This window comes from Equus asinus, chromosome 10 (assembly GCF_041296235.1).
Source record: "Equus asinus isolate D_3611 breed Donkey chromosome 10, EquAss-T2T_v2, whole genome shotgun sequence".
NCBI lineage: Eukaryota > Metazoa > Chordata > Mammalia > Perissodactyla > Equidae > Equus > Equus asinus.
In genome coordinates this window covers 45208505-45220737 of record NC_091799.1, presented here as the reverse complement: position 1 = coordinate 45220737, position 12233 = coordinate 45208505, and the positions used below count along the sequence as shown (strand labels likewise).

The following is a 12233-nucleotide window of genomic DNA, read 5'->3' as shown; positions in this document are numbered from 1 at the left end:
AAGGGTTTCTTTTAGGGCAGACACAGAAACTTGCTGGCCACTTATGTTGCACTTGAGCTGAGAATTCAGATCCCTGAGCTCATTCTTTTCTTTCCTTTCTTTGTCCAACACAATTAAGAGCAAACAGCTAATCTCATTACACTTGTTAGTTTGACAAAAATATACTAAGGCACCAAATGCGTGGTCACCAAGAATCTTGCCTCTTATAAGAACTTGATTAGGAGTATCCAGTATTTTGCATATTTCCATTGCCACATAATGGATGATTAGTGCTCTCTTTACTATTGGAAATAGTCATTAATGCCTTTAAATCTAATCAGATTAGAGAACTAATTGAGACAACTCATCCTTAAGATTCTGTTCCTCTAGAACCACTCTCGGTACTAAAATCTGTATTAGTCAGGGCTCTCTAGAGAAACAGAACCTGTGTGTGTGTGTATGAATTGTCTCATGTGGTTGTGGGAGCTGATAAGTCTAAAATCTACAGGGCAGGCTGGAGACTCAGGGAAGAGCTGATGTTGCAGCTTGCATCTGAATGCTATCTGGAGGCAGATTCCCACTTCCTTGGAGGACTTTTCTCTTAAGGTCTTCAACTGATTGGATGAGACCCACGCACATTTTGGAGAATAATTTGGTTTACTCAAAATCTACAGATTTATGTGTTAATCACATATAAAAAATACCTTCACAGAAACATTTATCTAGACTGCTGTTTGGTCAAAAGCTGGGTATCATGGCTTAGCCAAGTTGACAAAATTAATCCTCACACTCTCATTTCTAAAAACTTAGATATTACATATCTATATAACAAAATCTTGACTGTTTCCCCTAGTCCCTGACTCCAACCAGAGGGGACACTGTATCCATACATGATGGCATCTTTCTAGGTCAGCTCCTTCCCTGTTCTTTTTAGGAAATGCATCATGGTGGCCCACTGAATGTCTGTATCACACTCTAGAGCAATTACTATAAGAATTCAGTTTGTTTACATTTTCCCTTTTATAAATAGTGAAATAGACATATCCTTAGTTAATTGTTATTAATTGACTTTTCTAGCTCTTCTTGAACCTATATATTAAGGTCATTTGTTCATCTATCAGGGTTTTAAAAGTTCTCCCTTTTTCATTCCCGTAGAGATGTGGAATTCACGTATCCCATATCTATTCTTCAGGTGACTGGTGCTACACATGAATTCATTTTATCTTGTGTTTTTCTGTCCTTGTCCAGGGTTAATGAGTACCTTCATCCTCCACCTGAATAAGACGGGGACCTCTGTCCACTGCCATTTCCTCCTCCTCTCCCAGCCCCACAGAAACCTGCAAAGCTGAGGGCAGCTAAAAGTTGATTTTCAGATTGCCACTTTAAAATTAGATCTTGATATTATATGTTGGTGAATATTTACACTTAATTTCATTGCTTGCTCTGCTTACTGTGATGCTCCTCAGATGGAGCCAGCCAGCCAGCCAGAGTGGAGGCTCACATGGCCTGAGGTGAAAACAGGAAACCAGTAAACCCATGGATGCCACCCTTTTAGGAAATAGAGACATTTGCATGACACTGATAAGCTTCGTGTGACTGGATAGCCTATGGGAGAAGAGAGAGAGGAACAGGATTTATCATGTAGACAAAAAATAAATATAAATAAATATTGTACAGTAGTGGTTGTAAGGCCAAGGAAAATATGGCACTTATCCTCTGAGCTCTCAGGGTGAAATCCCAAGCACAAAAATCAAATGCATTGAGAGCTACCATGTGTCAAGGCTGCACTGTAGGTGATTGTGACAAACATTGCATTAGAAATCTCCCCAGAACGGCTGCTGGTCTCCTCCTGGGGCCATCTCCCAGCAGACAGCCTTTCCTCTAAACCATGCCTAGAGGTGCAAGCCTGGGTTCTCCTTGCTGTGACTTCGCTACAGAAAGTCTTCAAAATCTTTTGTACTTGTCCCCTCTTTGAGAATGCACTGACTTACATAGCAGATTGGTGTGCATGGGAAGTACCTATGAAGTTTTACAACTCCTGATTTCCAGCAGAGTCAACTTTAATTGGTCCAGGGTGGGCTGGGCATCAGGACTTTTGAAAGCTCCCCTGGTGATTCCAATCTAGTGATTCCTATCACAGTGTGAGTTCATCCTACAGAGTCAAAATGGGCAAGGCACCAGCTGTGCACATGTCGGTAAATTACAGTCCACAACTGAATTACACCATCATTTGTGTCAGGTTAATGCATCAGCCTCATTTTGGGTTCTAATCTATTTCATACCCTGGCTGTCTTGGCCGGGGTTCAGACAGGACCTGCGTCTGCAGCTCCTCAACCTGACTGTTGCTAAGAGAGTAGGTCTTAAAAGTTCTCACCACAAGAAAAAAATTGCAGCTATGCGAGGTGATGGGTGTTAAATAATTTATTGTGGTCATCACCTCACATCATATACAGACGTCAAGTCATTATGTTGTACACCTTAAACTAACACAGTGTTATGAGTCAGTTATATCTCAACAAAACTGGGGGTGGGGGAAGAACTGTTGCTCTTTGGAGGCCAATTGCCCCCAAATTCACACCCAGAGTGCAGTGCTTTATTGATTGAGGATTATTTTTGATACTCAATATATAGACTGCTGGACCCTGCGCCTAGAGATTATGATTCATTAAGTCTGGGACGAGGCCAGGAAATCCACATTTTTATGTCTCCCAGTGATTCTGATGTGAGGCCAGGACTGAGAGCCACTGGAGCAGACGGCCTTTGAAAGTTCGCGTCACTCAGTCCTTGGACTAGGAGCACTGGGTGGGCAGTGCTGCCCTCTAGTGCCTCTGGCTGTGAGCGAGTGACCGGCTGTGTGAGCGCTGATGGTCTTGTCCCTGACACGACTCAGGAGCTTCCTGTCCAGCTGCCTGGAGATCTCGGTTCCTGGGCATGAATGAAAATGCTCAAATATAAAAGCGCTGCTGCTGAATAACAGCCACCATGCTGCTCCGTCCCCAGTGCCTTGACACATCTAAGGTGCTGGATAATACTTTCTGTGAATGAGATGAAGCACAGCTCCTTCGCAAGGCTTGTACAGAGGGACAAACAGGTCAGTGGCATGTGTGTGGGGATTTTCCTTTGTGGGGGTGTGAGGTGACCCACGGTACACATGAATCAGCAACTGTGAACAGTTTCCTGAAGAAACTCCATTACGGTAATTCTGGCGCGGTGGTGTTGTCATGGAAGCAGGGTCTGGCTTTAGCGAGTTTCCTAGAAATAAATGGATGTGAGCCCTTTATAGTTGTGTAGCTCTCCAGAGTCCACGGAGGCTTTCTAGGTCCTTCTCTTCCCTGTTTGCTGTTCGCTGTAAACCATGAATCAGGAAGGACAAATGGGAGGATCCAGGCCACATGGTTAACAGTGACAGACAGTGTGTTCACGACATGAATGTGCCCTTGTTTAGGAAGACACTGGTCCCGCCGTCCCATCCACATGAGCACCCTCCATCAGTGAGAACCAAACCAGTAACAAGCCTGTACTCAAGGCCTGCTCTGCAGGAGGGCGTAAGATTGTCCTTCGCTCTAACTCCCCAGCTCTGAGGCAGGGCTGCGTGAGTGGCTAGAGAGAAGTTTGCAGCAGAAGGTTCTGACGGCTTCGTGTCATCCTCTTGGTGACTGTGGGTAACCTGTGAGGTAAATAGTGCACTGGCTGGAGCAGGCACGATGTCTGCAGAACTTGATGGCTTGGCCTGGGCAGGAGGTCAGGCTAATGGGAGACTGCGAGCTGCGGCAGTGGCATAGAGGGCAGCAGCAGCTGCAGGAAGCAGGAGCTGGTGGGGTAGGAGATGCCATGTTCTGCTCACCTCCTCTTCATCCCACTGGTGAGGGAGACAGTCCCACCCTAAGGTTCTGGGGATGGCCGAACGCTCAACGCCTGATGCTGGACCTATGAGAAAGACATCATAGTGTCACAGCCCAGGGGAGGAGGACACCAAGCACCGTGCAGGCCCACTGGGTCAGGCTCATGGGAATCAGAACTGTTGCAGCAGCAGCTGCAGGTGGCGGGGGCAGGGAGGGTAGGAACAACAGAAGTAACGAAGGATTCAAGCTGCTCTGTGGATATCTTGACCTGCCTCTAAGAAGCTGCTGTGAGCTGCTTTTTAACTGATTTTTGTTAACCTGTCATTCAGTGCTCTTTGGCTGAAAGAGTCATCTCATTCCCGTATTACGGAAGTTGCAAGTTCAGGAAACGTGTTGAACTGTCTCCAATTCGTCCCGTCTTCAGAGTGAGACTCTTCTTAAATGATCTTAAATGTAAGGACCTGTTTGGTTTTATTTTAGTCTCTATTTAAGGACATCTAAGAAAAACATTCACTAATCCGTATCTTTGTCAAATCATTTTCACAATATTCTACCTTCTAGCTAGTAAAAAATCCCTCATGCTAATGACTGGATTTTTGGGCCTTTTGTTTTTTAAATTGTGGTAAAATATACTTAACATAGAATTTACTGTTTTGACCATTTTTAAGTGTACATTTCATTGTCATTAACTACATTCACAATGTTGTGCAACCATTACCACTATCCATTTTCAGAAATTTTCATCATCCCAAAGAGAAACTCTGTACCCATTAAGTAATAGCTCCCTACCCCTTTGTTCCCCATCCCCTGGGAAGGTTTGTTCTTGATTCATGTGAATTAGTCTTGTCTTTGAAACTAGATTTTTAAGTGTCTTAAGAGCAGGCAGGTAACATGACTCAAATGTCTTTGTGCCTTTGACCCTGCCCAGCTCAGGGGTGAGCACAGACTGAATGCTCGCCACAGCTGTTCAGTGGTGGACTGGATGCTGGGGGAAGGACCAAGTAGCCTCTTTAGAGATTTTGAGCCTAAGAATTTTGGGGCTGTGGGACCACTCTGATCAGGGCAAGAACTTCTTAAGGAAAACCCAAAGTCCTGGAGTGTTGGAGGCAAATCACAGTGTCGATGGGGCCATGAAGTTAACATTAACATGTGGATCAGTGGACACAGGAGCGATGGGTACTGAGGTTGAACAGAAAAAAGCTTTCCCTGCCTAAAGGTGCTCAAATTCAGATTTTCATAAAACGCTCAGCCAAACATTGCAACCACGGTGTGTTCAACTGAAGAGCCACAAGTTTGTGGCCCGTAATCAAAAGCCTCACCAATAACCCATCTCCATGGGTGGACAGGATGCTCTAAGATCTGTAGAGGCTGTTCTGGAAAATCCAGCTTCAGAAGTGAGCCTCATCTTGGGCCTCCATGGAAGGCATTGTTTACGTTTCTTCTCACCTGTCTCAAGCTTGACCACAGGCTGAAAGGAGTCCTTATTTAACTCTCAGGAAGCTATTTAAGAGGACAGCAGCTGTGTCCCTTCCTTCCCACATCAGACGTGGTCTTCTTCCTGAACCTCTTGATACTGCCCACCTTACTACCTGTGACGTCAGAACCCCCACTTCCTAAGACTTCACAAGACAACGTGTGCCCCATCCTCTTGTGTGTGTCTTAGTTACCTTCCCAGCACAGGTGATGTAGGTCATGGAGTTCCTCTGGCCTAGCCACTCTCTCTCTTATAGGGCATGCAGTGTTCATAAAGACTCAGTTATCTGGGGGTAGATGCCAGACTATGGTCTTAAGGAGACAGCTGAACCATCAGGGTAAAGGGACTAGAGAGACATGAAAGAGTGTATGCTGCCTGTGACCTTGGCACCTTTAGGCCCAGGCTCTGCAACCCATGCAGACAACCAGTCACCCTCATCTTAACACCGAGTCACATGAGCTTTCCTGGACAGATAAAGGTCGGTGATGCTGTGCGTGTCCTGGGAAACAGGAGGGCTTTGTGCTCAGTCTGGTACTCTGGTTCCATCCTCTGTGAGGCAGGGATGACAAAGTCTAGAATGTGGAGTCATTAGGTTCCAAGACCCTGAAAGCCTAGGGAGAGGATGGCTAGTGAGGCTTAGATTATGCTGAGCCCCACCTTTGTTCTGTGGGATGCTGGGCGTCCCTTATACACTTACGGCTCCATCATCATTATTGCATTAATTATGTGGCAGGTGAAAAAGAGACACCGAGAATTAAGATTGGGACCTACCAGGAGCTGTTCCCAGGTAGGGAAACACTACGACTATGACTGAACTAATTAAACCTCAAACAAGATTTATCCCCTCACTTTCTCTTGTTACCCTTACCCCCTGCTTTTTTATGGGGGTTTCCTCACTGGATCGCAGAACAGCTCCAAATATGGCTCCTCCTTCTGGCTGGTAGACATTGAGGGCTGTGAGTGGCTAACTTTCTTCGTCTGCTAGACCACCCATCCGTTCATCTGTTCCCCTTTTGCTCCTATCTGATTCTGATCTCCCCGCAGAACTTGTTCAGGGAATGGGGGTGGAGGTATCGGGAGCCTCGAAATGAATCAGAAATAAGAAGAGAAAGGAAATGAAGGGGTGGAAAAGGCAGAGTAGGGAAAACAAAGGTGGGAGAATGTAGAAAATTGGAACACAGAAGTAGTTTGGGAAATATTTGAGGGTTGTGTCTCGTTTTAGACATGAAAAGAAAAGGGTGCCCCAGCTTCACGCACTAACTTTTTTGTCTTCAAGTGTCACCGGAGACTCAAACAAAGGGGCCAAGAAAGAACGTCACGAGGTAAAGTCCCGGTCTCTGCCCTGACTCCCCTGCCTGTGGGCGAGGGTCCCTTGGATCTGGTCCTTCTATGACCGCTGGTGCCGGGAGCCCGGCACTGTCACCACTGAAGGCTCTGACCCCCCAAGTTGACAAATTCTCCCGGAAGACTTTCTTGGGTGGGAGATCAGAGGCTGGGAATGTTCCCAAATTCCCCACCTTACCCCCCAGGAGCGAGAAATTAGGAAGTAGGGCACAAATCCTTAATTGTGGTCATTTACTCATTTTATGACCCTGTGGAAGTCACTTCATCCCTCAGCCTTGTCATCCATGAAATGGGTGTCTGAGGCTCCTGCCTCACTCACAGTGTGGTTGTGAAGATCGGAGGAGATTAGGGCCGGAACAGCGCGTCATAACCGGTGAAGTCGTCTGCAGTCATGCCTTAGAGCACTGACTGTTGGCGTTTCCAGTCTCCTCTCATTCGAAGGCTGTCAGCTTCCTCTAGTACGTCCCTGAGTTCTCCCGGATTCCATGTAACACTGTTTCCTGGTTTCTCAGCTGGGAGACTTTCCAGGGAAGAAGCTGAGAGGCCGATGGAGCTGCTCTCTCTTATGAAAAGGTAATCTCTTGCTCTCTGCCGTCTCCCAGCTCCCAGCCTTGCCTGCGATGATTTCTCTGCTTGGTCAGAGGCAGGGATGAGGAGAAGGATCATGGCTGGGAGGGAGCCAGACACAGCGGAGGCTGTAGCACCAGTCGAGAGGGTCCCGGAGCAGAGGGGGTCAGATGTCTCAGGAGGGAAGAGTCTCCAGTTCTGTCCTGGGTTGGGCTCACAGTGGTCCTGGGATTCAGGATTTCACTAGTGCGTAATTTGTAAAAGACCCTACATGGGTTTGCACTCAGCCACAAGACAAGTTATCCCGTCAAGAGAATGATAAATAAGTGCATGAATGCGTCATCATTGTCATGTTCTCTTTGCAGCTGTGCCCTTTCAAGAGCAGACCCCTTGGAGTCTGGCTGGACTCTACCGATCTTACCTCCTCTGGTGCTGGCCTCGGGGGCGCCAGTTCCTGGGACAGCCCTCAGACAGGAGCCTGTCATCTTACCCTCTTCTTAAGATCTCTAGACAATGGGATTGGCTCCCAGGAGATGCTGAGGACAGCAGCAGGGACACCCCATAGTCCCCGGAAGGCAGAGTTCCCAAAAGGACCTCATTTCCCACAGTTTGAAAATACTGAACACCAGGCTGTGGCCTCCTTAGCCCCAAATGAGACTGACTCCAGGTTCCACCTGGTGATGGACCTGGTGATGCCCCATCACCTGGCCATCAGCCCCCCTATCTGCCTTGTTCCCTTCTCCTGGTTCAGCTTCTCAACACAGGTCAGCAGTGAACTCACCCCACCCCCCAGTCTCTCATGGCCCTGTGCGCCCATGGGTTGTCTGAGATCCTGCCCCACGAGCCCCAGAACCTCTGCCCAGCCCACCATGACTTGCCAAATGGCACTGTCCTAGGAAGAAAAGTAGGTGGGTAAACCCCAGGGGGTGCAGACCCCAGGGCTTACAGGACCGGGGGAGGACAGGGCCAGTCTCCAGGGCATACTCTTCCAAAGACGCCGATGTCACTCCATCAGGAAAAAATGGTTGCCGTGTTTCCCTTCCCAGCCAGGGCTGGCTTCCTGAGGAGGGAAGTGTGCGGCGGTTGCTGTGTGAAGACCCCTCGTGCCCCATCTGCAATGCTGTGGCTCTGGAGATCCAGCAGTTGCTGGTGGGTGAGAACCCTGATCTCCCCCACATCATCGGGGCCATCACAGGGCTCCTCTTGCCCAGAGATTTTGTCCACGTCTCATCTCTCTTTTGAACAGAGTCAGGGTTCACCACATTGGGACCTGGGGCAGGGATCTCAAGTGCCAGATGTGTCCTGGGACAGGGGAGCTCTGTCTTCTTCAAGCCTTGAGAAGCCTGGGACTCCTGTGAAGCAGCAGAGCAAGAGGAAGAGCAACTCCGAATGTGTGCTGGAGAAACCAGGTCAGCAGCCCTTGAATACCTGAGTCCCTTTCTTTCCCTGAACCCAGAGCTCAAGACCCTCAAAGCCCCCATGGCCTTGCACTCCCTTCACCTGCTGTTCCTATGTCCCCAACGCCCTGAGGTATCTTTAAGGGCAGGTATACAAATGCATGCATTTCTACACCAGAGGGCTCCCAAGATCTATGGAAGAGCTCCCATGGCAGCTTATGTCACATGCCCCAAATATTTTCCATGCCTGAGGGGAAAACCATCATTTCTTTCATCATGAATGGCACCTCTTAGGCCTCTGTTGAAAGATGGGCTTTTGTGTCCCTGACCTGGGGCTCATGGGAGGTCAGCCAGTTACTCAAACTCTCTGGGTTTCTGAAGGATCCACTCTGGACCCAGAACAAGTCCCACTGCAAGCAAGTCCCAAACTGCATGGCTCTGGCTCTACTGTAGACCACCTTTCAGTCTCTAAGTGGCCTCTGTCCATTGCCTGGGGGACCCGCTGGGCCTTGGTGTGCCATCTGCAGCAGAAACACAGCTACCTTTCTATGGTTCCTCTTTCCTGCAGGGTGAATCCCTGGCCCGCCCCTGGAGATCTCTGCACCAAGGGGAGCCCCAGTCCCTTTCCTTCACTGATTTCTTCTTCATTCCATACTGTATGAAATTTCCTCCACCTCAGTTAGCCTACCTTCTTCCCACATTCCTGAATTTGAGCTTCTCCAGCTGACTCTCAACAAGCCCTATCAATGTCCCATTTCCTGCTCTGACCAAGGGTGAAGTGTTGGAGTAGCACCTGCTGCAGAGGCAGCTCCAGCTTCGATGGGGCTTGCCAGCTGGTGCTCCAAGATCTCTGTAGATGCAGAGAACCAGGAGACATGTTGCAGCCTGTTCCCTGGGATCCAGGGACCCACCTGTTTGGGGAAGCCCATTTCAGTCCTCGAGAAGGAGGTCGTGTCTCCCTGGAGCATGCCCAAAGCTGCTGGGTTCCACCCTCAGAAGGGGTTGATTAGCAGGCTGATTCACCATGCTGGGGTGGCCCCAGAAGATCCAGCAGGCCATCCAGTTCCTCCTATCCCCTGCTGAGCTTCAGCGTCTGCCCCAGGGCAGCACACCAACCAGTGTGAGTGTCTCCTGGCCTGCAGGCCCAGAGACCAGTGAGACAGTGACGAGTTCTGATCCCCTGTGGCAGCAGGGCCAGTCCACAGTTGCTCTCCTAGGCCATGCAGAGCCACATCGACTACAGATGTGGGAAGATCTACTAGGGCATTGTCCCTGCCCATATCTGCATCTGTTGGGATGCAAATCACTGGGTCTGCAGCATTCCAGGGGCCCTGGCAGCAACTTGGGTCCCTTGCACCCTGGAAAGTAAGCCCCTAGATGTGGAGGAAGCAATTACCCCTCCATGGATCAGGAATTGACACCCTGAACACTGAGAGGGCTTGAGCAGAAGCAGCAAGCCTCACCAGATGCTATCACTGCTTGCCCTGATCAGCACCTGCCTGGGTGCTCTCCCAGGGAGTCGCTGAGAAACTGGAGACAAGTTTTGGCCTTCCTGTCAGGGCTGCTGGCTCTTTACTATGTGGCTCTTTCCAAGGCCATGGCCTGGATCTGCCTCACAGAGATGGTGCGTGGGCCTGTTGTGGCCCATCAGAGCCTCTGGCTCAATCTCATCTAAATAGCAATGTCTACATCCTGGGCCAGGCTTTCAAGATGCCAATGAGACTTGTGCAGATGGTGCACAAGTGGTGCAGACTGAAGCACAGGTCAGTGGGGGTGGTGTCTCTAGAGAGTCAGACAGATTCTGCTCGCCCCTATGCACTCAAGACATCCATCTCGGCCAAATTAATTTTTAGCTGAAAAAGAAATTGTTGGGGATACATTTAGGATGTCTCATAAAGATTAAGGAGTCCTGGGAACAAAGTGTGGCTGTCCCATGGAATATCTGTGCCTAGGAGTCTAAGCAACCAAGGGAAAACATTGCTGCAGGAACTCCCCATCCCACCAGGCATCCCATGTGCCCCAGAAAAGTCCACCTTAAAGAGGAGCTTGCAGTTAAACTAAGGCAGTGCAGCAGAACCAAAAGAGAGCTAGTTCCAGAGCAATCCTCTCGGTTCTGCCCCCTGGGCCTTCAGGGGCTCACAACCCAGTGGGGACACAACAGAGGCCCAGGTGCTTTGTGTACAGCTGGAGACCAGTGAGAGCAACCCCATCCTGGAGGAGCCCTGGACCCCTGAGCCCCAGGCCTCTGAAAGGGTGAGGACAACCCCTACCCCAGCAGAGAAAACAGAGGACCCAGGGAAACTCAGAGCAGCAGAGAATCACAGAGAAGGAGACGCCGTGCTGAGGCTCTCCTCAAGCAGAGAGCATCTCCTCTCCAAGGTCAGGGGCCAGGAGGGACACTTCTAAGAAGAACCTCCAGAGCCCCTGACTTCCCAAATGTATCTCCAGGATCTTTCCCTGGTAGAATTTTAGTTTGGCCAAGATGGTTGCCTTGAGTGAGCAGGGACTAGCAAGGATCTGTCTGGATCTATAGAGCCACCATCTCTATCCTTTCAGCTTACTGCTCCCTGTCAGCACCTTTACCAGCTTCTCCCTCACCTTGAGCTCCTAGAGCATCCTCCAGGATTCCTTGGGACAAAAGGACCAGATAAGAATGGTGTGCAAGGCTGTTAGAGCAAGCTAAATGACCTCACCCAAACAAGGATTCCTGAGAATGCCAAGTCTGGAGTGCCCAGAGCTTAAAGGACCAGACCTTACAGGACCAACTTACTCCATCATTTGCTGGGCCAGATTTTGCAAGTCCAGCATTTGAAGGGGCCACATTTTTCAGATCCAAACTGTTTAGGTCCAAAATTTGTAGGGTCACACTTTCTAGGGCCAAGAGCCGCAGGGTCTGGTAAAGGCAGCTCATACTCACAAGTGCCTCACCCTTCCAGAAGCTGCAGAAGCTGGCTTGGGAAATAAGATGATGTACATTCCACACTGGATTAACCCCGAGATGAAAGGTCAAGGGCCTGAGGAACACATTCTCCTCTCTAAGAACGAGACGGTGGCCAAAACCACAACAAAAAAGGTTTTGAAGAGTGCACCTCCCACCAAAGACCCGGTGAGGGGAGCTAAGTTGGAGAAGACAGCAGAGGAGGAGGGCATGACCTTCTTCGATGCCCCTACTTCCTTCAGTCCAGCCACTCCTGGTTCCTGTGCCTTTCACAGCAGCTCCAAGCACCATCCTCAGCTGACTTATGCCACTCAACCAGAAAATCCATCCCAGGTCTCAACTTTCACCTCAGCAGAAGGCACTGGTCTATACAAGGAGAATTCCCATTCCAGGGAAAAACAGTTCAGAGGTTCCCAAACCTCTGCATCCCCCTGAAAAAGACTGTCATCATTATTTCCATTAATGTGCAGGTGATGCAGGACCCTGTCCAAATATACTTTATACCCCTGAGCAAAGAACTGCCTGTTTGTGCCTCCTTATTTTCAATGTGATACGTGATGGAGAGGGTGGAGGAGGGAGGCAGTACTTCTCATGTGGTATAGGAGGTTAACCCCACATTTCAGATGGGCCAGATTCCACACAACTCTTTCAGCCCCACCCTGGACTGTGGATCAAGGGGCTTGAGAAGGAAG

The 12233-nt window shown here is 49.2% G+C and overlaps 1 protein-coding gene across 1 annotated transcript; it reads left to right on the top strand.

The window, feature by feature from the left end:
* Positions 1 to 5938: 5938 nt before the first annotated feature.
* Positions 5939 to 11976, top strand: LOC106836214 (SPATA31 subfamily F member 3). The gene is made up of 5 exons (XM_070519669.1): positions 5939 to 6082; positions 6572 to 6617; positions 7152 to 7212; positions 8253 to 8359; positions 11540 to 11976. Exons 1-5 carry the CDS (start codon positions 5939 to 5941, stop codon positions 11974 to 11976), a joined length of 795 nt encoding a protein of 264 aa, XP_070375770.1.
* Positions 11977 to 12233: the final 257 nt, after the last annotated feature.